We start from the raw sequence: 26634 nt of genomic DNA on the forward strand, positions 1-26634 counted from the left end.
GGCCTGCAGCAGCATTAGCAAAACCCACCCACGGATCTGACGGGGGGCTGGCCTCCGCACCTCACGGAGCCCCAGTTCCCCGCCTGCCTGCTCTCAGTGAAATTTCTAAGAACACAGGCGCTATTGTCTCCATATTTGCCCGTCAGCTTCTCTCAGGGCAGCCACCTCACCGCCCACAGGAAAACCACAAAGGGGTTTTGACTTGGAATGGGGGCCGGGATGGGGGGCACTTCAGACCAGATCAGGATCAAGGCTGAGAGTTTAACCACTACTGCCACTGAAGCCACCCAGACAGCTTGGTAAAAGACTCATCCAAACATCCGAGAATTTATAAGGACTAAACAAAACTTTAAAGAGAGAGACTCACAGGGCTGGAGAGATGGCTCAGTGGTTAAGAGCACTGACTGCTCTTCCAGAGGACCCGGGTTCAATTCCCAGCACCCACATGGCAGCTCACAACTGCCTGTAACTCCTGTTCCAGGGGCTCTGACACCCTCATACAGACATGCATGGGCCAAACACCAATGTACATAAAATACAAATAAACAAATTATTAAAAGAGAGAGAGAGAGAGACCCACTGTCATAATTTAATGACAGGTTCATGGTCACCATCCCCACTCCCAGAATCAAGGCATCTCCTGGGGTTCAAATAAAGCTAAACACTCCTGATAGCAGGGCTTTCCTCAAATCCTTTTTAATAAGGTGTAGCCTACCTGGCTTTACCCAGTATAAAAACAGCCATTCCTGATCTCTGTATAAATTAAAAGTGGAGAATCGGCATCATAATGCATCAAGTACAGGTAACAAACGGGGAGGCTGTAGATGAATCACAGAGAACAGACATGGTGCACGATGTAGTAACCAGTGACCGTGAGAGTTAAGCCCAATCCAAAGCAGGTCCCCAGACTGCAGGCTCCATGATGGTGGTTGACAGGCACAGAGCAGCAGACAGGTGGCATCAGGCTGGCTCCACAGAGGGTTTGAGTCCCACCTCCTGATACCCAAAGGTAGCTGGGTACCCTGGCCTGGATTAGCAGCGGGTGGTCGTTTCCACGTACTGCCCTCTACACGCAGTGTTCTGTGAAATGCTTCTGAGCCCGGTGGCTCCCACACACACCAGGTGACGGGAGGGAGGCCTCGGCCATCAGGTGCAGCACTCAGATCTAGTCCGTTTGGGTGTTTTGCAGCTGGCTATATCCACAATCTGGGACGGCTCCTCAGCCCTCTGCTGGGCGATCATAGGCACCACCAGGTCAAACACGGTCTCGAACAGGAGGTCCACATTGTACCCGGTTTTGGCACTGGTCTCAAAGCACATCCGCTCAGCGGCTGGCATCTCTCTCTCATCCAGCATCTTGTACTTCAGGATCTTCTTGTAAAGGGCCATTGCATCCTCCAGCTGCACCTGCCTGGGTCCCCTGGAGGAGACGCAGCTGCCTGCCTTCCCAGAGGCCTCTCCTTCCTTCTCCCCGCCCTCTGTGGCCCGCCCCATGGCCAGGTCCACTTTGTTTCCCACAATGGCAAACAAGCAGTTGTTGTTGGCTGTTTCTGTCAGGCCCAGGAACCTGTCCTCCAGCTCCAGCAGGCTTTGTGGGTGGTTCACGTCATATGTAAGGATGACGGCGGCCGCCCCCCGGCAGTACATGGAGCCCAGGCCATGGAACTGTTCCCGCCCTGGCAGGAAGCAAACAGAGAAAGACGGTTAGTCGTCTCAGGATGCACCCACCACAACGCTGTGGGCAGACTCCCCCACCTCGCTCCCCAGGGGATTTAGGATCCCAGGGCAGGGGACTGAGACACTAATGGCCAGATACAGCTGGTCCAGGTGACCAGTCAGGACTCCATGCCCTGCTAAAGCTGGCCCTGTGACCATTTAAAGCTGAGCTCTCCGCCCCAGACAACAGAAGCAGTCCTCACACTGTCTCACCACCCAACACTGTCAGGATTCAGGACGAGGGACACATAGGGGCCTCCTGACCAGAGAGGGTGGTTGCCTGTTCTCACTTTAAAACAAGATGCTTTGAGGACCTGAGTTCAAATCCCCACACTCACGTAAAAAGCTACACGTAGTCAGGCATGGTGGGTGTGCCTATAATTCTCAGGAGCACTTGATAGGCAGTGTAGGGTACATCTATGGGAGTTCTAGGCTAGCATTGGGACCCTGTCTCCAAGAAGAAAAAAAGAAAGAAAAAGAAGAGAACAGAAAGAAAGAAAAAAGAAAAAAGCAAGCTAGCTAGACATGGCCACATGCATACCCATAAGCCTAGCCTGAGGTGGGGAGAAAGACAGGAGAATTGCTGTAGCTCATAGCCACTAGCCTAGCTCCAGATCAGTGACAGATGTCATCTCAAGGGATAAAGATGGACAGTGCCAGAGTAGGACACTGGGTGTCCTATTCTGGCCTGTGTGTGAGCATGGGCCCACACGCCTTTACAACACACACACACACACACACACACAACACACACACAAAGACAACTGTGCTTAAACACAAGCTGCCAGGACTGGAGAGATGGTTCAGTGGCCAAGAGCACTGGCTGCTCTTCCAGAGGACCTGGGTTCAATTCCCAGCACCCACATGATGGTTCACAACAGTCTGTAACTCCAGTTCCTGGGGATCTGATGCCCTCGTTTGTCCTCTGCACAAGTGGTGTACAGACATTCGTGCAGGCAAAAAACACCTATGCACATCAAATTTAAAAAATTTAAAAACACAATACTGCCCACAGGGGTCTTCGTGTGTGTGTGTGTGTGTGTGTGTGTGTGTGTGTGTGTGTGTGTGTGTGTGTAATACCGAGATTGCGATGTAAGCACCCGCCACTGAGCCGCAGCCCCGTCATGGGTCTCCAACAGTAACAGTCTGTGCCCCACTCTGAGGCGTCACCAATCAAATCCGATTCTGGGGGAACTCAATGGTTGGTACTCGAGTGGGTGAGGATCCAGCCACCCGCAGCTCAGGAGTGTTCGCACATCTGCAGCACATCTGCAGAGGCTTAGGAAGCAGCTGTGTGAGGGCAGGGAAAGCCACCGCACATGGCGCTGCACCCTCGATGTCACAAGAACCAGCAGCGAGGTGCAGAAGTGCTCCTGAGGATGTCTTCAGACAGGAAGTCTTCCACCCCACAGGCATCTACCGCAAACAGCATCACAACTGTAACCACCTCAAAAGCCACAGTGGTTATTCCACCTGCCCGTGATCTCGTTACCATGCGGCTTGTGCTGTCAACTTGACAGAATCTAGAATCATCTAGAGAAGGGCCTCTGGGCATGCCTGCATACATAAATATCAAATTAATTGAGATGGGAACCCCAGCTGCTGTGACGGGGCACTCCCTGGCTGGGATGCTGGACTGTGCGAATGGGGAGAAGGAGCTTGTTCCGACCATGAGCTTCACGTTCGTGACTTCCCACCATGATGGACCGCATCTTGAGCTATGAACCTTCCTTACACTGCTTCTATCGGAGTATTTGATCACACAGGAAAAAGACACTCAGACATTTACCATGCTGACACTGAAATACACACCTGTAAAAACAGGCTGCAACTGTACGGTTGTTGTTTTTTTGTTTTTGTTTTTAGACAGGGTCTCACCGTGTGTGTGTATCCATCCCTGGGCTTGCCTGGAGTTGCTATGCAGACCAGGCTGCCTTTGAACTCACCGAGATCCCACTGCCTCTGCCTCCCATCACTACTTTGCCAAGGTTACTCATAATCTTAAAACATAGCAGTGTAGCCGCGGCAGCCTGTCTGTAGCTAGTACATTTTAACCTATTATCTTAGGAAGGGTTGGGCCTATCCCACTGAGGTATCGAAGGGTTCTCAGAACCTTGTTTGGGCCGAGGGTTCCATGGACTATGAAATGATTGTGTCCTGGGCCAGCTTTCCACTACTATTATTTTCAGCCAGATGGCAACAAACTCCAGCCCACCTTCAATCACTCTGAGATGGCTGCATTCTGACACAGAGTACTTAAGCCCAGCTAAGCAAAGCTATCCTTTGAATGCATGGCTTTTGTCGCTCTACAGAGTTCACAACCCTGACAAGACAGATCTTTGCCTACAAGAGAAAAGCTCCCCCTAACACACACATGCATACACACACATAAATGTACATGCACACACAAACACATGTGTATATACAATACACCCAAACACACACAGGCACACACACAAATGTATATACACAAACACATGTGCAAATACACACACACACACACACACACACACACACACACCACGCATCTCTCAGCACAATCTTTCAAGATCATGAAGTTTCCAACAGTGAGAATGTTATCCGTTCAGCCACCAGATTTCACAAGAGTGTGGCCATAAGGACACAGAGTGGGGACATTCCACCAGTCCTGAAAGGATTTTTTTCAAGTCTCTGTGACATAGTTCACTAAGGACAAAGAAGAGCTGTATTAACACCCACGCCTCAAATAGCTTTCTGTCCCAGATAAACTGTCTGATTCGAAGCTTGGTGTGGCAGCACACGCCTACCATCCCAGCGCTCAGAAAGCTGGAACCGGGGGTTTGTGACTTACAGGCTAACCTGGGCTACACAGCAAGACTCTGTCCTGAAAAAAAAAAAGTAGAATTTGCCTTTTGAAAAGTAAATAGTCAGGCTGGAGAGATGGCTTACTGCTCTTCCAGAGGTCCTGAGTTCCATTCCCAGCAACCACATGGTGGCTCACAACCATCTGTAATGAGATCTGGCGCCCTCTTCTGTATACATAATAAATAAATAAATCTAAAAAAAGGCTTTATTTATAAAAAAAAAAAAAAGTAAATAGTAATTACACAAAAATAAAGATGATAAACACTGAAGGAAATAGGAGACGTGAAACAAGAAACCCTGAGTGCAACAGAGCAGTCAATGAACAGTGCTTGTCATAGTATGACCAGCTATTCATGACGTCAGCAAATCAGACGCAGAACTTAGACCAGCTGATGAACTTCCCAGCTGGTCTTCATGCTCAAATCTGTAGCTCAGCTGGGAGGGTGGTAGTGGTGCACAACTTTAATCCCAGCACTCAGGAGGCAGAGGCTGGTGGATCCCTATGAGTTTGAGGCCAGCCTGGTCTATAAAGCAAGGCACAGGACATCCAGAGCTGTTACACAGAGACACCCTGTCTTGAAAAAAAAAAAACAAACAAAAAACGTGTAGCTCTTGGAGTTGCTAATGGGACTCTCAGGGTGTCCATAACAAGTTGGTTCCAACTGAAGGGTAGCAGGGACCGTGGAAGGAAGGACCCCAGGCATTGAGACAAGGCAGAGAAACTGGATGTCAAGAGGACTTTCCTTCTGAATTGGCTTTCCCAAACCCACTCTGTCTCCATCTGTAACATTACACGTATCCTGGAACTCGTACACAAGTCAGGCGGGTTTGAGCGGATCCTGAGGCCCTCCCTCTGGTAACACATGGGCATTTCACCCTCTACACCCCCACTCCTTACCACACTGGGTTCCTGGGTCCTTCACCAAGGTGCTTGGCTTCCCTGAGAACCCAGTTAACACCAAGGAACTAACTACCGATCGTGTGCCGTGGCTCCTCCCAGAGCACTGGCATTGGCAGCCAGCATCAGACTTTCTGGGAATTCCAGAATTTACACAGGAAGTCCCCGTGAGTTTGGCAAGCCTCTTGGCACTGAGCGTAAGTCACCCCATTGTTAAAATATGAGTAGCACCTGCCGAGGGGTGGTTGAGAAAACAGGAATGAATTCATCGCTGTAAACACCTTAGCGCTGTGCCTAGCATGTGGTCAATAAACCACGGATTTGATTCCTCCCACTCACCCCTCCTGAGTGCACACTCAGTCTGCTCTAGCCTCCCTAGCCATACATCTGCAATCAGTCTCCCAGCCTTGCTAGTCACATGGGCAGTGACCCATGAATGACCTTCTCCCTAATCCTGGTGCTTCACTGACTGGCTGTTACCCCAGGGTTAAAAATCACCCGGAGGCAAACCAGGAGAAAACAGAAGTCAATGGCCTGCAATAACCCAGCTCAGCTACAGGGGCTCTGAAGAAAAGCCCAGTCTCTTCCTACTGCAGTCTCCAGTCTCCCCAAAGCCAAACAGCCTTTGAGTCCAAATGTCTGTGGTTTTTATTTCTATGTTCCAGATCACTGAATGCGTTGGTGTGTCTGATAGAAATCATGCACAACCCTGCCCACATAGTCTCACTGAGTGGGGGGTGGAGGGTGGCACTTTAAAAAAATACTGATACTCAGACCCTAGGACCAAGAGCTAGATACACTGTGCACCCAGAACTGAGATCACTAGTCTGGGTCCCATTACCCAGAACCACAGAAAATAAACACGGAAAACTCAGATGAATGCTGTAAGTCCCAGGCAAACCCAAAGAAAGAGGAGTCTGTTCAAGCGAGCTCTGCCACATGCGGCCTCACAGCCCACTGGATGGGAGCTGGAAAAATACCCCTGTGATGGTGTGAGCGAGAAATTTAAAACAAAGGGGCGCTGGAGCAGAGGTTGGGGCAGGGGCAAAGGTCACAGCCAAGGGCCCAGCAGCCTCGGAGACCTGCAGGACTCAGTCTGGGCAAGCTGTGACATTAATTAATTAGCTACATTAATTTTTTTAAAAGATTTATTTATTTATTATGTATACAACATGTATGACCAGAAGAGGGCACCAGGTCTCATTACAGATGGTTGTGAGCCATCATGTGGTTGCTGGGAATTGAACTCAGGACCTCTGGAAGAACAATCAGTGTTCTTAACCTCTGAGCCATCTCTCCAGCTCCCCTAATTTTTTTTTTTTTTTTTTTTTTTTTTTTTTTTAGTGAAATTAAGATGTCCCCAGTGTTTCCAAGTTCAACCCACAAATGCTTTACTGGAGAGATAAGTTTAGCTTCTACTTTAAAAAAGTCCAGTGAACTTTAGCCAACATTTATAGCCAGCCATAAACTACCTTCAACATACCAGATCTAGAACATTCCATCTGCATCTGTTTTTAAAGTATCTGAGGGAATGGTCCTGTGGAAGGCACAGCTCTCCAGGGATGTCTGCAAAAAACATGTAATGAAATCTTCATGCAACAAGGAAAAGGGGGCCCCTTGTCTCCATAGGTTCATGAGACAGGGCTGCCTGGGGCCCTGCTGTACATGGCTGCTGCCCATTACCTCCACTGCGGACACACAGAGTGAGGGGCAGCAAGCCAAGGGTCTGTAGTGACACCAACAGGCTTCATCTGAGGCTCTTCCACTCACCAGGGCTTTTCTAAGGAAACAATATCTACAGGCATGGTGGCACACACCTTAAATCCCATCACTCAGGAGGCAGAGGCATGCAGATCTCTGTAAGTTCAAAGCCAGCTACTTCGTGAGCTTAGCATACCCAAGACTATGTAGAGATCCTGTCTCCAAAAATAAACAGTCAGTACCATTGAGGACACCCTGTACAAGCCACCCCAGGCAGGCCACACACAGGTCAGGGTTTTGGTCCGACAATGTCTGGCTGTCCCTCTGACAATGTCTCAGATGAGATAAACACACTGGGACCTTCTGCAACTTAGTATTCTGGCTCAGGAAGCCCCTCGGAGGCTCCCAGAGCATCAACCCAGACAGAAACCCAGACATCCTCTTTGGCTGTCTCAACCTACTGTGCTTTCCCTGGGGGGAAGGGCCTAACACTACTGGAGGGATGTTTTGGCTTCCTGGGAGCTGTGCCCTCAGGAAAGGGTGCAGTTACTCTTAAGGTTCCCCAAGAAGTATAGAGTGGTCTCAACAGCCAGTCTCTCTGATACATCATCTCTCGACCACCCATCAAGGTCCATTCCCAACACAACACACAGAGACGCAGCCTCAGGGAGCTGCAGTTCCAAGGGTGACCAGAAGGGTCCATGACCCCTCACCAGGACCAGCACACACCGGGTCTGATGCCCCATAACGACCATGCGCCCAGGAAGAGGCCTGACTTTTCAAACACTAGAAGTAGCACTATGCCCCTGTGGTGGTTTGAACAAGAACAGCCCCCACCGGCTCGAATCTCTGGATGCTTAGTCACCAGGGAGTGGAACTGTTTGAAAAGATTAGAAGGATTAGGAGTTGTGGCCTGGAACGGAGGAAGTGTGTCACTGAGGTGTGAGCTTTGAGGTTTCAAAAGCCCACACCAGGCCCAATGTCTGTGCTTCCCTCTTCCCCTTTGGATCAGGATGTAAAGCTCCAAGTTGCTGCTCCAGCATCATGCATGCCTGCATGCCGCCACGCTCCCCGCCATAACGATAACGGACTGAACCTCTGAAACTGTAAGCCAGCCCCCAATTAAACGCTTCATTTTATACGAGCTGACTTGATCCTGGCATCTCTTCACAGCCGCACAACAGGGACACTAAGACACATCCCCACTGACCACTTCCCCATTTTCAATCCCCTCTTGACCCGCTGGCCTAGCCGGTGGTTTCTGCTGAAAATCCAATGGTGGAAATCCCCTGCAGCGCACACAGCCTCCCTTCAGCCTTCAAAGTATGAGAGGCCACTGAGACACTGGTGACCGCCAGGGTTCAACACAAGGGCCTACAATGGAATCAGCAGCCGGCCTCAAGTCTGGGACCATCCTTCCCACCTAAAGGCTTAGGGGTGACGGAGAATGTAGCAAGGAAGGTTTTGCTGGTTTGTAAGTGACTTCCTCCTCCTTTCTTATCTTTTTAACATATGTCCCATCAGAAAGGGAATTTTCTACATGGGGAATCCAAAGTCACTTCCCCATGCTCGTCCCCAGGACCCACATATAGGGTCTAACTGGGAAATAAAGTTAGGGTCTGGAGAGTTTTCTGAATTATCCAAAGGTCCTAAATCCTATTCCAAGTGTCCACAGAGGAGACGCACAGAAAAGAAAGTCCTGTGACCCTGGAGTGACTCAGTCACTGGTCAAGAAGCCTCTACACCAGCAGTTCTCAACCTGTGGGTCACGACCCCTTTGGGGGTTAGAATGACCCTTTCAGAGGGGTTGCATGGCAGATATTTACATTTCGATTCATAACAGCAGCAAAATTACAGTTGTGAATAACAATGAAAAATAACTTTATGGTTGGGGGCCACTACAACATGAGGAGCTGTATTGAAGAGTCACGGCGTTAGGAACCACCGTTCTATACCTTGCTCAGACTGTCACAGTTATCTCCAGCATCCCAACACCTTCCAAGCCGCCTGCAGCAGGAACCCCAGCTTCCTGCACCCCCCTCATGTCATCTGGGTGGTGGCTCTCAGCTGGGGCTGGCTGTCAGACCGCTGGGACGTGTCTGGCAGACACAGCAGGTCCTCAGTTGCCTGAGTGAGCTCATAAATCTGAATCTCTGGGGAGAAGGCTGGACCTAAGTCCTGTAGGTCACACAGGTGACCCTGTCTGAGGACTGCCTGCCCAGACACTCACCAGCAAACCATCAAAGGCCACCCTCCAGGCCACCTGCACCAGAACCAGATTAGCTGGGTCAAAGGCTGGGAGGCCGCCCGGCTCCCTGCCTCACCCCAACACTGGCCCAGCCCAGGCGCCCTTCCCAGGTGACCAGATTCATTCTCAACATGACTCTGAGTCCCCAAACCCAGACCTGGGTGGCCACGGCGGTGGTGACAACCTCCCACAGTCAGCTAGCTCACTCCCTATCTGCCGGCATCCTGACAGCCCTGTGAAGCCCCGTTCCAAGGCCAATGGCAGCATCTCTGGCCTGGCATCAAAGTCCCCCACACTGCCCCTTTCCAGCCTGGCCCTCAACTTCCCCCTATTACTCCTTCGCGGCCTAACCCTCCACTTCCCTAGCAGGACCCCCTCCACCATCTTGTCCATAAAACCATGTCCTTCCCAAAATGCTCTCAGCCATCTCTTGGTCTCCTCCATCTCCAGAGTCCTCTGACCCCTTAGGCCTGAATCATCGGTGCTTGCTTGCTCCTTTCCTGGGCACTATGGCTGACCATACTACAGCATACGACAAATGGTTTTGTTAGTGTTGTTTGCTTGTTTTGGTTTTGGTTGTTTGGTTTTTCTAGACAGGGTTTCTCTGTGTACAACAGCCTGGGCTGTCCTGGAACTCTGTAGACCAGGCTGACCTCGAACTCTCAGAGATCCACCTGCGTCTACCTCCTGAGCACTGGGATTAAAGGCATGTACCACAACACTCAGTGGGTTTTAAATGATTCCTCTTTTTTTTTTCCTTTTTTGGAGCTGAGGACCGAACCCCAGGCCTTGCGCTTGCTAGGCAAGAACTCTACCACTGAGCTAAATCCCCAACCCCTCCTCTTATTTTTAATCACTGGATGACGACCAGCACCCTCCAGCAACAGCAACAAAAGAGCCGTTCCCCTGTGAAATATTTCTAATAGCCACATTTAAAAAGTTAAAAAGGGGGCCGGGTGGTGGTGGTGGCGGCGGCGGCGCACGCCTTTAGTCCCAGCACTCGGGAGGCAGAGCCAGGTGGATCTCTGTGAGTTCAAGGCCAGCCTGGGCTACAAAGCGAGTCCCAGGAAAGGTGCAAAGCTACACAGAGAAACCCTGTCTCGAAAAACAAAAACAAAAACAAAAAAAAAAAAGTTAAAAAGGGTAGGGCTGGGGGTGGTTCAGCCAGTGAAGTGCTTACTCTACAAACATGAGCCCTGACTCTGATCCTCAGAACTCAGGTATAAAATAAAGGCCAGGATTTGATGGGAGACAGGGAGATCCCGGAGCTTGCTGAAAGCCTAGCCGACTCCAAGCTCCATGTCAGTGAGAGTCAAATACAAGGAGATCCACATCCTGAGGAAGGATACACGTGAGGTTGACCTCCATATACACATGCATGCATATGTACACACACAAACACACACGAATACACATGTATGTACACACACTATAAAATTATGGATAATGTTTAATACTGTATTTTATTTAACCAACATAGCTACATCTTCACATCACTATACAGTCCACAGAGAGCGACTGAGACAGTGTCCCCTGTCTGGACCACTTCTAAATCTATTTTACACAATTCGACATCACCACCGTTCAGTTTACACATGACAGAGCTATGTTTAAGCAACACAGATGTAATCGGATTCTCTGAGGTGGAGGCCATCTGCACCTGTTCAATCTGTGTGGTGGCTAGGTCCCAGGACACAGGGGATGCTCCATCATCACAGGAAGGAGACCGTGAAGGAGAAAAACAGTACCGGCATCTTCTTACTGACCTTCACAGCCACCAGTCAAGTGCCAATCAAGCCTGTATCTTTTCCCTCTTCTTGATCACAAGCCAAGTCACAGCTGCCAGCAATCCCAGCTGCCTGAATCTAACTGCCCAGCCTGCTCCAGCATCTCAAATCCCAGCCCTTCCCCTCAGCAAATACTAAGGCTTCATAGGTAACCAGGAACCCTCTCCCCATGCCCTGGGCACAGGCACTCTGATGGGGAGCCAGAGGAGGTCAAATGGGTCTCTGACCATCTGACCATACACTGTTCTCAGCCCCAGATGGGAAGTGGTACTTAGGACACTATGGCCTCTCAGAAGCCTGACACAGGCTTCTAACTTTCACTTCCATCTTGAAAGGTGAGCAGGCAGCCAGGGGAACACCACTCATGTTCAAAAATAGGTAAATTTACTCCACAGTCGCTAATGTGGGTTCAGCTGTGCCCCAAAAAGGCAACCCAAGTCCTCATCCCCACCCTGTGTCGGTGACCTTATCTGGAAACAGAGGAGACTAGCTAAGGTAGGGTCACCCTGGAGGGTGCCCAGTGCTCAGCAGGCTGTGAGCCATGGCCATGGGAGTAGAGGGTCAGACAGACAGAGGTACAGCCAGGATCTGGGGAGCAGGACTGTGGGGATCCCCCAGATGAAGGAGACGGTTGGTTTCTGCCCTGCAGTGCAGCCAGCCACCGGCACCTGCACTTCAGACATCCAACCTCCGGAATTTCAAGAGGGTAGGTTTCTGTTGTGGTAAGCCACAGAGTGTGCGAGGCTGGCCGAAACAGCCCCGGGGGCACTCGGGCCCAGACTGGAGGCCGCCACCCTTCGCCCTCTCCAGGAAATCAGAAACCATGAAGCGATCAAAACTCACAGTTCCCTTTCCTTGGTGTCCCCACAATGTGCAAGGGTCAGAAGGGCAAGAGGCATTCTCCTTCCTCCCAACCCAGCCAGCCCTCGTCCTGCCTTCAGAATCAAGACAAGCCAATCCCGAACTTCAGTGGACGAGGAGAAGTTGGTAAGAGCAGATCAGATGACACTGGACTTGCGTCACAAAACCCAAACGCCACCCCTGAACCAGGTCAGCAAAGCCACTCACTTCCTGAGCACGAGACTTACTCGAGGACAGAGATTCCCAGAGACACCACCACATCTGGCTTTGTTTCTCAACCTTAAACCCCATCCAAGGCCACCGGCCGCGCCGGAACGACCTTCGCCCTCCCGTCTGACTGTGTGAGAAATGAATAGCCAAGTGCGGCTCTTTATCACTCTTGACAAACACAGGAAGAAGAGGTGTAAACCCAAAAAGCTGCCCACGAGAGGGGAGAGGCGAAGGACCTACCTGCCAAAGCAGGCCTCCCAGGCTGCGTGGGGGAGGGGCAGATGTCCTGCCCTGAACCACAGAACCTAGGAGGACCTAAGAGCCTGTGAACAAGTGCCAGGCCACGGTCCCAGGAGCCACTGTCCACATCGACAGCAGGGCGGGTGATAGCCAGAGTTCAGGTCCCCGCCCCTCACACCACGCACACTGTCAAGCTCAGGTTCTACTCTCAGAAATGCTGGGGACACAGACGTCAGCAAAAAGGATGATGGTGGCCACTAGGGAGTGGCTCTGTCAGTCAAGGGCTTGATGCACAGGCAGGACGACCTGAGTTCGGATCCCCTAGGGCCCGGCTAAAAAGCAAGGGATGGCAGTGTGCTTCTGTAAACCTGGCACAGATAGGGGAGAGGGGCGGATCCCTGGGGCCCGCTAGCCAGCTGGCCTAGCCAAAACAGTGAGCCCCTCCACGTTTAGGGAGAGACCCTGCCTCAAAAACTAAGATAAGGTTAACGGTTGAGGAGGACACCCCACATCAGCCTCACACAACCACACAGCATATGCACATATACACACATTAAAAAATAAGAAAAGAACGCTGGTATGTCACAGTCTAAGGACATAATGGACTGGGCAGATCCAAAACGCCACTGAAGCGTAAGGACCGATGAGCACGGCTCCGTCCGCAGTCGCGGCTTCCTGGCAGGGGACACGCACAGAGTGCAGGTGAACTGTTCTCAGAGACAGGCATACGATGCCGTACACACTGGAGACAAAACGAGAATGCGATGGATTCACAGGACTGCGTTTCCCACTCTGTGGAAACATACGCTGAATCGGTCGGAAATGCCTGACCACAGTCACCCAAACGCAGCATGTGAAAAGGTGAACCACAGCTCGCTACTTCTTTTTTGTTTTGGTTTGGTTTTTGTTTTTTTTTCCGAGACAGGGTTTCTCTGTGTAGCTTTGGTGCCTGTCCTAGATCTCACTCTGTAGACCAGGCTGGCCTCAAACTCACAGAGATCGGCCTGCCTCCGCCTCCCGAGTGCTGGGATGAAAGGCGTGCGCCACCACCGCCCGGCCTCCACAGCTACTTCTAACCACTGTGATCCTCACAGAAGGCAAGCTGACAGAGAGAACTCTGGGGGCAGAGTCAGCGTCACAGTTAAACACGCCAGGGAATTTTCACCCAGCTCACCAGTGCCATCTGAGTGGCTTGTTTGGTCACCTGAAGGACAAGCGGAGAGAAAGCACACGGCTCACAGAGATGACAATTCACAGCAGCTGATGCTGTAGCTGGGGCATTCCAGTGAGGTGCTGGGAAAACACTCAGGTGGTCTGACAGCGACCAGAGCTGAAATCACAGATCTTATGAAGCAAGAATTTACTGAGAATAACCCAATAACACCAAATAACACAAAGAAAAGAGACGTTCTTCTACAACCAGGAAAATACACTTGCATAACAGACTTAGCTGTGAAGACAAAAGCACCCACAGAACCCTCAGAAAGCCACCCTCCGGATCTCCTTTTCCTTCAATAGACACTGTGCGGCCTGTTGGCGACTGATTCTCAAAGGCGATTAACAAACAAAAATCCAATCGCTTGCAAAGTCTGCTTGTTAAAGCAGGAAGCTAAAGTCGGCTTCAAACAAGTTTTAACTTGCTTCAAAGTCAAGACCGGACCACAAGAACCACATTAAAAGTCTAAAGGGGCTTTCTTGAAATACGTTATTCAGAAGCGCTCTGGTGGGGCACAGTCCTGCAGACGTCCCGCTAAGGTCTTAGCTGAATGGAAAGCTCCTTCCTCCTGCAGCCTACAAAGCCCTCTGAGAAACATGTGGTGGGGGACAAGCAGCCGATTCAGCTCTTTCTCGGGAAACAGGACTTGACAGTCACCTATCACTTACGCAGCAGGAGAGATGTGCTCTGGCAACCATCGACAGACAGGCAAACATCAGAAACACCTAGGCTGGGATGACTCAGAGTTCGAGGCCAGCCTGGGCTACACAATAAGAGAAAGAGAAAAGGCAAGGAGAAGAAGTCCTCCTTCTGCAGGTGTTAAGAGAACCACCTGTGCAGACCTAGACGAAAACAATTTTGACAGTTTCCTTCAGGAAAAAAAAAAATGCAACATTCTTAGATCATCCATAATTGAGTGTTTTATCCGAACTGATTATCATGTTAAAATATAACATTACAATGTATGCAGAAGTCAAATTCTAAAACAGACACCTAAAGCTGTCAGAGTCATTGTGATAGAGGGTAGAACGGTCCATGCCAGGGGCCAGAGAGAGGGCACGGGAGGCAGCAAGAAGAAGTACATTTTCAGAAGATTGAAATTTTCTGCCCATGACCTTGGGCTATACAGGGAAATCGTGCCCAGTACTGGGCACCTAGGTAACTTCCCAGGGCTAGTGATGCCATGACCTCAGGAAGGAATCTACTGCTACCACTTTGCTAGACCGGCCTAACTCCTTAGGACACTCTAAAGTTTATCTTTATACCCACAGATAAGTGTAGCCACAATCCCTCATTTGAAAAAGGCTCTCCAGCTGGGTGATGGTGGCACACGCCTCTAATCCCAGCACTCGGGAGGCAGAGACAGGCAGATCTCTGGGAGTTCAAGGCCAGCCTGGTCTACAGAGTGAGATCCAAAGCTACAGAGAAACCTTGTCTCAAAAAACCAAAAAAAAAAAAAAAAAAGAAAGAAAGGAAGGAAGGAAGGAAGGAAGGAAGGAAGGAAGGAAAGAAGGAAGAAGGAAAGGAAGAAATAAAGAAAAAGGCTTTCCTTATAGCAGACAGAGATCATCACAGAAAACTTCAGCTGGACACAATACCGAGGCCAATGGACCATGGGGAGCCCACCCGGCAACAGATACATCTATATCACAGCTCCTGCATCTATGGCTGAAGGAATATCACAGACTAGACGACAGTAAAATTGTACGAGCCAGAATACCGGGAAGCCTGCTGGGAAACTCTCTCCTAGAATTGGCTGCATGAACAGGACAGAACAGCGGCAATGTCAATGGACAGGTTAACATGGAAGGGAGAAAACTTCTCAAAGAACTAGAGTCAGCTCCTGACTGCCGGGAGAAGGAGAATCAGCCTCTCTCAGGGATGGACCACCTTACCAGTTGTCCAAAGCTTGAAACCATAAGCACTCCGACAACAAAACAGACTCCTCAGTGGGTTGTATTTACACATATTTGGGGGCACACATACACACACACACACAGAGAGAGAGATGTAACAGATACAATCAAAGGAAAAGGGACTATCAACTTGACGGAGAGGACATGGGAGGTGTTGGAGGGAAGCTAGCTGGGAGGGCATTGCCGGAAGAGAGGGAGGGGGAAGTGATGTCATTCTGTTTCAATTGAAAAAAAAATGGTTTTGTTTTTTAAAGAAAGCCTTGCATGGGAAAGAGTGTGGGATAGTTTGCAGAAATCTTTAAGTGTTTTATAAGGGATTACGTTGTTATGGACTCCAAGTGACCCCAACCGATGACCCAGATAACAAACAGTACTCCAAAAATATGGCTATCAAGTTGATTTATGTTGGATATTTGTTGGAGGTTGCTTTAAAATCTGCAGGTTGTTTTCAACAATCACCACAGCGCGCGCACGCACGCGCGCACACACACACACACACACATACACACACATACACACACTTGCACACATGCATTATTCTGGGTCAGGAACATGGAAGAGTACATAACTAAAGAGTGAAGCTATGCATTAGTTTAGGCTGTAAACATTAAGACTGCGTGGGAAATCCGAGGCAGGTGAGGTTGGTTGCTACACACTTCTGTTAAAGGCAGGTTAAGTTCATAGGCTAGGCAGGGGTGTGGTAATGCACGCCTTTAATCCCAGCATTCAAGACGCAGAGGCAGGTGGATCTCTGGGAGTTAGAGGCTAGCCTGATCTACACAGTGAGACCCTGTCTCGAAAAGAAAAAGAGAGGGGGAGGGGGAGGAAAGTACACAGGCTGACTACACAGCAGGATATCATGTAACCTTGAGTTCTATAAGTGACCTTGAGTCATACTGCTAACTTGGCTGGGAGGGCCCAGAAAGGTCTCAGCCTCTGATGGTAAGAGGCACTTTCATAAAAATGGTATCAGCTACAGCTAACCCCCGAGTTAATCAGATTTGAAATTAATTAAGTTTGGAATGTGTTTTGCAATCTCCGTAGGAAACATGGCTGGCTAAGTAAGCAAGAGGTCACCAGCTCTGAAAGATGGAAACGTGTCCTCCAACAGTCTGGAGCGGCGGCCAGTGCAGACACCGTACAAATGCAGCGGAGGTCTCCCTGCTCGGCAAAGGGCCGCCTGCGCAGGGGACTTCCATAGGAAGGCCTCCCTGTGCTTTTCAGTTAGAGCCGATCTCGTTTTCCTGCTTGGTTTATCTATGAGTGCCGTGTTGTGCAGCTGATGCACCCTCGCATGTGTGGCCGCCAGGAAAGGGTCTCGGACATCTCCCTCCAGTCATCTCTACCTATCTACTCCTCTGAACAGGGTCTCCCACCAAACCTGGAGTTTGCTGGCTTCCGGCCAAGCTGGCAGCCCATCAGTCCAGCCTTCTGTCTTCGCCTCCACTTTGACCCCCAGCACTGGCGTGGCAGGCGAGCACACAGGCAGGCCAGGCTTTTTATCTGGGTCCCGGGGGTCCAAACCCAGGTCCTCATACTTGTAAAGCAAGGGTCCTTCCCCCACAGAGCCATCTCGGCAGCCTCCGAGGGTTTTTGCTTGAAGACCACACAAAAAGTAGAGAGAACAAGCCCCCAGAACAGAATGGAGTAGTTTCCCCTTATGTCTTCACCTCAGTTCCTGGTGCCACATCCGTGGATTTTTGTGGAAAGAATGAGAAGTGGCCAGGTTCCTATTCCTGCACAGGGACATTTCCCGATATCACTGAAGAAGAGATTGTCCCCTCCCCTTCGTTAAAAATCAACTGACCACCAGTGCGTGAGTTTACTCTGGCCTCCTGCCACGCCCATCAGTCAGCGCGGCTGTGCTTAGGCTTGTTGGTTTCTATTTGTGGTCTATTTTCAGGTGAAGTAGTGTGAAGTCCCTGGTGTCTTGGTCTGATGGCTTTGGCTATTCTGGATCTTCAGAGTTCCACAGAAGTTTGGGGGAGGAGGGGGACTTTCGCTCTGCTTTTGTGAAAAAATAGCACTAGAACTGAATCTGTAGATCATTTTCGGCATAGACATTTACCTACAGTCTCACAAGGCATGACCATGTGAGCTCCTTCCAGGTATTTCTTTCTTCAGTTTCTGTCATCAATACTTCAGTTTTATGTCACAGCTTGTCCTAATTAGGGTCTCTATTGCTGTGAAGAGACACCATGACCACGGCAACTCATAAAGAAAACATTTAATTGGGGTGGCTCCCTTACAGTTTCTGGGGTTCGGCCCATTATCATCATGGTGGGGAGCATGGCGGTGTGCAGCCAGACATGGTGCTGGAGAAGGAGCTGAGAGTCCTACATCTTGCAGGCAACAGGAAGTCGACAGAAACACTGGGCAGTCTCCTGAGCATAGGAAACCTCAAAGCCCGCTCCCACAGTGACACACTTCCTCCAACAAGGCTGTACCCACTCCAACAAAGTTACACCTCCTAACAGTGCCACTCCTTACGAGATTATGGGGGCCAATTACTTTCAAACTACCATACACCTCTTTCACCTCCTTGATTGAATCAATTTCCAATATCTGATTTATTTTTAATGCTATTTGAAAACAATCAATGTCTTATTTTTCAGATAGTTCATTGTTGGCATACAGAAATGCAGCCCTCTTTTGTGAGCGGATTTGTGTCAGGTCCAAAAGAAACTGGGGACAGACGGCTAACTACCCTGCCTATTGGAATACCGAAGCAGAGGTTTTCTTCCAGGCATGCTCAGGACCTGTGGCTCCTCTCAGCTCTTCTCAACCTGCCCCCTACCCTGACCCCCCCCCCAGCCTGTGGGCTTCACTTCCTTTCCCCCAGGTTCTCATTCCTAGTAATCCTGACATTCCCGCCACGTGCTCTCTTGGCTCTCTTGGTTCTTTTTGCCCTCTTTGTTCTCTCTCTCTCTCTCTCTCTCTCTCTCTCTCTCTCTCTCTCTCTCTCCCCCCACTCCTCTCATGGCCTAGTTCACTCTGCTGTCCATGTTCGGTCCTCTCCATTCTCTCCCTGCTCTGGGCTCTTCCAGAGGCCTCTGGCTGTACTCTTCCTCATATCTATAATAAAAACCTTCCCCCAGCCATACCTCGGAGTGCTCATGTCCCCATTTCACTCAGTTCGGTGTCCTGAAACTTTACTGTCGTCTCTAACTGGTTTCGTAACCCTTACACATTTCTCTGTACACAAAAGCATGGTGTGTGCAGACTCAAGACCATTTCACGTATTCCTTTCCGGTGTGAATGCCTATTTTCTTCCTCGCCCTGTTGCTCTGACCAGCACTCCTAGCATTATCTTGAATAGAGCCCTTCTTGGAGAAAAGCTTGCAGCTTTTAGTTGCCCACGTTCCCACTGGACAATGAGGCAAGACTGTGCAATCGCCAAGCTCCTCCCCCAGAGTGTAGCCCAGAGTCCATGTGCATCTGTGAGTGACAGACAGCTCCCTGCCTGTGTCCACTCAGGGCAACAGTCATTCCAGGAGAGCTGGGAGCCCGTGGCCTGAGCAGTTACAAAGCCCTGCAGCTGCTCCTTCAGCTGCTGCGTGAGTGAAGCACATCACGTCCCACCCCTAGGCACTGGGACGCCCCTGACTGCTCTCAGTCTTTGGGACAGGCACGGGAGTGTGTTCTGTTACCCGGACAGCCCTTCATGCCTCGCCCCTGGCTCAGCTTGTAATCCAGGTGTCCACAAGCAGCACATCCTGAACTCTTGACGGAGGACTAAGACGATGTGCTTCTGTCTCCAGGACTCCATGCACCAGGAGTTGACTGCGTGGCACAGTCTTCCGCCAGAATGAGGACCTCTGCAGCCTAAGGAGGCATCCTGCCCCGTGGCCAGGCACAGCAGAGTACTGTAGACTTCAGCCACTCAAAAGTGCTCGTCAACTGGGAAGAGCATATGACGGGAGAGAAGAGTGCTGAGGTGTCGTAACACATTCCTCCAGTTAGTAAGTGGCCACCTTAGTATACTCCCAAGCAGTCATGCCCTCCAGCTCACGGAAGTGACATGCTCATGACACACTGTGCGGTGATGTGCACGAGCATGTACATACGGGTCATGAACACAAATACTGAGCAGCTCTTCCTTCCACTCTCTCCTGAGTATGATGTCATCCTGGGAAGGGAACGACAGGGGTCGGTGATTCAGTCCCCAAACCCTGGAGCAGTTCACCAGGCTCCCATTCCAGCTCAGCCACTTCCTCACTGTGTAAACTCCCTGTGCATACGAATCTTGCTGCAGCTTGCCAGGGCCCTTCAAAGGCGAAGAGGGAGGCTGATGGAGCACATTCTAAGGGAAAGAGGCCTCCCCTGAGACTGCTGTGACATTGTATCAGCCTTGCAAGACTGGAGTGGAGAAGATACTCCATGCAGACAAAATATCCATGCACGTTAAATAATTTTAACTAAAGAAAACTGAGCCACAACATACAAAAATGGTGCCTTAGCCAGGCAAGTTCGGGGACAGTGTCAACACTCTTTGTGACACATGTTTCTTCTAGAGAATAGGAGTAGAATCGTAGATTAAGTAACACCACGCCTAGGCTCTCTGAGCACTACATAAAAACACCCTGAGGAACTGTATTTCATGTTTTCTAATTTAATTCCACTTAGGCCAGTAGCTTTTCAAGAAAATGCCCCATTTGGAAAGTTTCCAGGCTCAAGTGTTTCAATAAAATTCTAATAATCTGGGGCTGGCAAGATGACTCTGTAGGTATGCAAGGCTGATGATCTACGTTCCATCCCCAGAGGCCATGGCAGAAAGAGAGAAACAATGCCACAAAATTATCCTCTGACCTGCAGATGCACATTGTGACATGCATGTGCCTGTCTATACATACGTGTGTGTGTGTGTGTGTGTGTGTGTGTGTATGTGTGTACATGAGCAACAAGTATAATAATAAATTTGTTTGTTTTAATTCTAGTTGTCTCTGAGTATTCCACAAAATGTGTGTGGTAAATACACCTCAATTTTCAAAACGAAAGGAAAAAGCAAACACATTGAACTCTTTGTTTCCTGAAATCTGTAGATTCCATCTCTGTGCATACTTACAGGAGGAGAGAAAACTGTTAACAAGGACTAGTCACAAAGTCCTCTGAGTCTGGAGTCAGGACACCCTGGCCAGCAGTTATAGAATATTCAAATTACAAAAGCTTCAGGCTCTGAGGAAATCACATTGACCTTCAAAATAGTCATTACCGGGTCACAAGAGGTACCCTCACTGCCTGATGGCTGGGAGATTCCAAAGCAGCTGTGACAGTATTTGCCAGAAGTTACACTGTAACAAAGCGGAAAATACAACCAGAAGCCTGCCCCAGGGAGCTGAAGCTGACGGGGTGGGGTACCTCCTATGCCCGACTGCAGCCCACCTGAAAAGTTTTTACAAGAATAGCGGAGGCAGAGGGTAAAACAAGGACTGCTATTCAGCCAACCTCAACACAAGGAGAGATCCTGGAGGCCAGGACCCTCAATCACAGGGTTCCAGGGAGACTCCATCAGCCACAGCTGGCTTCCAGAACAGAAGACAAAAAGGAGCCAGGAGCCATGGAAGCCTCCAGCAGCTGAAGCAGCAAAGAGAAGGGATTCCTTCTTGAAGGAACAACACTGCTGTCATTTGGACTGTAGCCGGCTGAGGACTGCTGACTTCCGGACCAGGAGACGATAACACAAAGTTTCTACTAGCTAGAGCAGCGACCCAAATAATAAACACTAGCCCTAGAGATGCCGCGATGGAGATGGGATGCCGCTGTGACTTACGTGAAGTGACCCAGATGTGCCACGGGCAGAGGGAGGTCAGGAGCTGGTGGGCAGTGAAGAACTGGCCTGGACTGCCTAGAAGGGCTGTGGAAATGGGCTGTGGCAAGTTCACGGGTGGGGAAGCAGAGGGAAGCCAGCCCTCTATCACCTTAGTTTTCCGGATCAGCGGAAAGACTCAGACTCTGCTGGCGAAGTCTCCTGAGTGAGGCAACCCAAACCCAGGAGAACAAACATGGTATGTACTCACTCATAAGTGGATTCTAGATATAAAGCAAAGGACAATCAGACTGCAACCCACAGAACCAGGGAGGCTACATAGCAGGGGGGACCCTAGGATGACTGTGACTTATAATAAGTTTTGGTTTTACTCAATGACTGGGCAAGCCTCAATGAAACATTTCACAATTGGGATAAGAATTTATACTTAATCAAGCCAATAATAGAAAAATAAATTTTAAAAAGTGGGGGTGGGGGGTGGGGAGTCTCCTGGAAAAAAATGTTAGAGGAACTGGGAAGGAAGAGACATGGTCTCAGGAAACTGATTTGTTTCCTGCTACAGCTGTGTGGGAGACAAAGTCTTCAGGTGATGAAACTGAGCACCTTCCAAGCGAAGGCTGGAGGTGTGACCTGGCTCTCCCTGACATCTGTATTAAAGTGTGGAAGAGAAAGACAGAGGGAGGTACTACCATCAGAAAAGTGATAGTGTGAAGCTTTCTCAGTGGCCTGGACCACAGGGACTTTGAGGCTGCAGCCAAAAAGGGTTAGGACAAACACCTGAGGAGTGTCCAGCCTGTAGGGGTCTGTACAGGCAGGCACCTAGGCTACTTTCTCATACTATTGTATTGCCTTCAAAACAATAGTCTGGCCAGGTGGTGGTGGTGGCTCAGGGCTTTAATCCCAGCACTTGAGAGGCAGAGTCTAGCAGATCTCTGTGAGTTCGAGGCCAGTCAGGTCTACAGAAAGAGATCCAGGATAGGTTCCAAAGCTACAAAGAAAAACCCTGTCTCAGGGGGAAAAAAACATAATAGTCTGAGCTGGGTGGGAAACTCATGTCTTGATTTTATCTTCTGGACTCTCAAGTGCCAAGACCAGCAACAGAGTTGCCTGTTGTTGCTAAAATTCTTTCCTCCTCTCAGGTCCCAGGGCATGAGTCCATAAAAGTTCACTCTAAGCCCGGGTGGTGGCCCACGCCTTTAATCCCAGCACTCGGGAGGCAGAGCCAGGCGGATCTCTGTGAGTTCAAGGCCAGCCTGGTCTACAGAGTGAGATCCAGGAAAGGCGCAAAGCTACACAGAGAAACCTGGTCTCGAAAAACCAAAAAAAAAAAAAAAAAAAAAGTTCACTCTAGGGAACCAATTTGGTTATTGGGCTTCCTTATAGAGCTTAGGTGAGTATGACCTACAGGGGTGTGGTGTTCCACCCAAAAAAAGTTGTACTGAAAAGTCTTTACTAGGCAGAGATGAGGACTTCCCCATAGCCTCGTTGATGGGACCCCCCTCCCCTACTTCCTCCCTTCCTCTCTATATATACTCTAGCCCATCTAGAGACCACGTGCAATTGAAGCAAACTTTCATACACAGGTGTCAAGGAGCAGCTGGATATGCAGGTGAGGGTCCCATGGCCCTCCCACCCCCACCATGAGAGCATGTTAGTCAACAAGCCCATTGTTGTGGAATAATCCTTCTGTAGACTGTGTAAGCCACACTGTGATTAGTTAATAAGAAGCTGACCCGACGCCAGGCGGAGGGTGACATAAGCCATTAATCTCAGCACTCGGGAGGCAGAGGCAGGTGGATCTCTACGAGTTCGAGGTCAGCCTGGTCTACAGAGTGAGATCCAGGATAGGCACCAAAATTACACGGAGAAACCCTCTCTCAGAAAGAAAAAAAAAAAAAAGGAAGCTAACCAGCCAATAGCTTAATAGGATAAGGCTGGGTGGGAAAACCAGACTAAGGACACTGGGAACAAGAAGAGCAGAGTCGGAGGAGTCACCAGTGAGACAAAGAGAGGAAACAGGAAGTACAGGATGAAAGAGAGTTAACGCCACATGACAGAATGTAGATTAACATAGATGGGTTAATTTAAGTTGTAAGAGCTAGTTAGTAATAAGCCTGAGCTATGGACTGACCATTTATATTTCATATTAAGTCTCCATGTTGATTATTTGAGAACTGGCAGGCGGGAAAGAAAAGTCCACCTACAGCCCATGAGATGATCTTCCAGAAGCAGGCACAACTGGATGGCCCCAAGACGGCAGCTGTTTAGCCTGGTCAGTGCCCTGCTGTGCAGAGGTCCGAGCCAGAAACAGAACGTAGCACATGGATGATGCTTGGCTTCTTTTTGCTAGCGGCAGGTAACACCACCACACTGTTGGCAGCTCTGATCATGGCAGTTTTGTGTCCTGGCCTGACCACACCACAAAGGGTGAGTGGGGCCCTCTCTCCCTACCAGACCATTTGGGAAAGGCGTGTGAGTAACCAGAGCATAAGGGAGGAATGCCTGGACCCAGACAGACAAGGTCTGTCCCCTACGAGCCTGCCCCTGGGCTACCTCTGAAACTAAGAGAATAAGATGCCTCAGGAGCCAGCCAACCCCTCGCTCCATCCCCAGCCACACCCAGCACCGGCAAGCTCCGGGGGGCCAAACACTGGCTTTGGCTTTGAGTGAACAGTCAAGAGCCAAACACAAAGTCTGACCAGCTGCTGTGGTTCTGCCTTAGTCCCAAAGCCCTCACAGTGTGTACCGCCACCACTCGTGTACCGGTCACCAGAAGCAGCGTAGAGCTGGAGAGCCAGTTTTGGTCAGCCTTAGTTATGTAAATTATGCTGAAAGTCGACTGGAGCAGGGTCAGAGACTTTAAGCTGGTTACCCCAGACTCCTGAACAGCAACCGCTCCCCCGCTTCTCTGATCCCTCCAGGTGACCGGCAGCCCAGATGTCACTGGCAAAGTAGGCACAAAGTTGGTGACGCGGGCCCCTGTTGATTCTGTACCTCGGTCCCCCTGGTATGTGTGCACAGACGTCAGGAATGCGGAGAAGGGGCACAGCCACCCCGCCTGGCTCCAGCGTCATCTGACTTCACACTTGGGGTTCCAGGAACAGAAAAGCAGCCACGGAGGCCAGGAAATGAGTTGAGCTGCCACCACCCCCACTCAGGGGACCAGCAAAGTCTCAGGATATCACATCAGCAGTGTTACAAAATCCTCTGGTAACCAAGATTCCGGACGCATCACATCCTGGGCCGGACGAAGAAAGTGGCTCCGCCCACCAAAGTGAACCAGCTACTTCATGCCCTGCAGGGACACGGAAACCTTAGGCTGTGGCCACACACCTGTGTCTAATCCAGAAACACCAAGAGATGTGGGGAAAAGCTGTCCAATTCTGCTTTCTCCCCCATAAACCAAGGGCAGCAGGCAAGACTGTTAAACCCAGCAAAAAGGCGGAGTTCTGTCCAAGACTGGGGAAGGAGATAAGGGACTGACTGGTCTAGATTCTCAGAGATTGCAGTCACCGGTGCTCAGTGGGAGGCAGGTGGAGAGTCTGAGAATAATCAGAGGCCTCGCCTGTAACCTAGAGTGAAGGCCAGAGTCAGAGGAAAAGACACAGAAAGTAGGAACCAGAGCATTCCCCACGATGGCTAAGGAAGGAACAGGGAAGAGTAGGAACGAGGACACCGGAGAAGGCGCCCCAGACCGGCACTAATTCAGTTTTCATCACAGAATGCATTACTATCCGACAGACTGATATGCTAGTCAGGGATTAGAAGCAAGACTTCTGAGTACATCAGAACTTGGAGTTTCAGACATCAGAAACCTCACTCCATGAAATCTATACCGCACCATTTCTGGGTTTGTTTGTTGTTTGTTTGTTTGTTTGTTTGTTTTTGTTCACTTAAAGTATCTTATTTATCACGGAAAAGGAAGAAAACACAAAACAAACCAGGGCTAAACTGTGAAGTCCAAGACGAAGATGAACCGCCGAAAAATCTACGAGCAGTACACGCACTAAAAATAATTCATTACCTATCTTAAAAATGCCAGTACAGGAAGCTGCGATTCCACCCACATGACTTGCGCACCAGCCAAGACCCAGCAGTGGGTAAATAACCCTGAGTTGCAGAGGCCAGGCGATTCCAGCTCTACTCCCCAGTCGACTTACATCCAGCGGGCCGGTCCAACGCTCTCTGCCTCAGTTTCCTCATTCATTAAGGGGCCAATAATAGCAGCTCGAGGGACACCAAAGCTGTCAGGCACACCAAAGGAGGGTACCCTGAGGAGGCACTTAAAACACCTATGATGCGGAGTCGTGCGGACCAGCGATCTCTTCCAGGATAACCTGGATCTGCGCGAAGACGCACAGGGTGGGCTGAGCTGGAGAGTTTCCCAATCAGCAGGGAGGGACAAGTGGGGACAGAGGGGCAGTGAACGCCACAACCCGAGGTGGAGACCTCGCGTCTGCGGGGAGACAACTCCTCGGCCCCGCGGAGCCCTGAAGACAGCCTGTCCCCGCGGCTCCGCCCTCACCTGCGGTGTCCCATATGGAGATGTTGAGGGAACGCCACTGCTTCAGGTAGAAGGCGCCGCCCACGGTGCTGACCGTGTCCGGGAAGCGACGCTCCATGTAGCGCTGAAGCAGCGACGTCTTACCCACGTTCATGTCCCCCAGCAGCACGATCTTCCCGTCCGGCTTCCGCATGGTCGCGGAGGAGGTGGCTCCTGCGCCCCTCGGCCACCCGCCCAGGACGCCAGGGGTAGCGGACCCCGAGCTCCCAGGGACCCCGGACTCTAGTGGCCCGGACCTGAGGTCGGGACGCGCTGAAGTGCCAAAGAGGAAGCGCGCACAGGCTCTGCGGACCAGTGTGAACTCAGCCCTGCGAGCCACGTGGGGTTCCCGGCCACCACGCCCACGCCCACGCCCCCTGCCCCGCCTCCAGCCTTCTTTCCAAGCCCCTTCCCCAGTGCCCCAACACCTCCACCACGCCCCTATCCCTCCCCATCCCTCCTCCCTGAAAACCTCCCTGCTAAACCTCAGCACCACGCCCACCCCTCCCTCCCCATTCTTCCCCATTCCTTCTTACTCAAGCTCCATCCCGCGTCCCTGCAATCCCAAACCCGTCCCGGCTTCATTTCCCTCCCCGACTCAGAGCCCTGGCCCCTGTCCACCCAGACCCCACGCCTTCCCATCCCTCCTCCTCCAAGCCCCTCTCCAGCCTCGCCCCCCACCCTCTT

General features: G+C 50.5%; 1 protein-coding gene across 2 annotated transcripts; it reads right to left on the minus strand.

Moving 5' to 3' along the window:
- Positions 1-673: 673 nt before the first annotated feature.
- Positions 674-26291, minus strand: Rab20 (RAB20, member RAS oncogene family). Of its 2 annotated transcripts, none has more exons than XM_028872298.2 (2): positions 25930-26291; positions 674-1676 (listed from the first exon to the last, which is right to left on the minus strand). In XM_028872298.2, the coding sequence occupies exons 1-2, from the start codon at positions 26099-26101 to the stop codon at positions 1147-1149; spliced, it is 702 nt and encodes a 233-aa protein (XP_028728131.1). In that variant the 5' UTR covers positions 26102-26291; the 3' UTR covers positions 674-1146. The 2 variants fall into 2 exon arrangements, with proteins under 2 accessions (XP_028728131.1, XP_037067474.1); XM_037211579.1 differs by lacking the exon at positions 25930-26291 and adding an exon at positions 25565-25894.
- Positions 26292-26634: the final 343 nt, after the last annotated feature.

Source organism: Peromyscus leucopus, chromosome 17 (genome assembly GCF_004664715.2).
Source record: "Peromyscus leucopus breed LL Stock chromosome 17, UCI_PerLeu_2.1, whole genome shotgun sequence".
NCBI classification, from domain to species: domain Eukaryota; kingdom Metazoa; phylum Chordata; class Mammalia; order Rodentia; family Cricetidae; genus Peromyscus; species Peromyscus leucopus.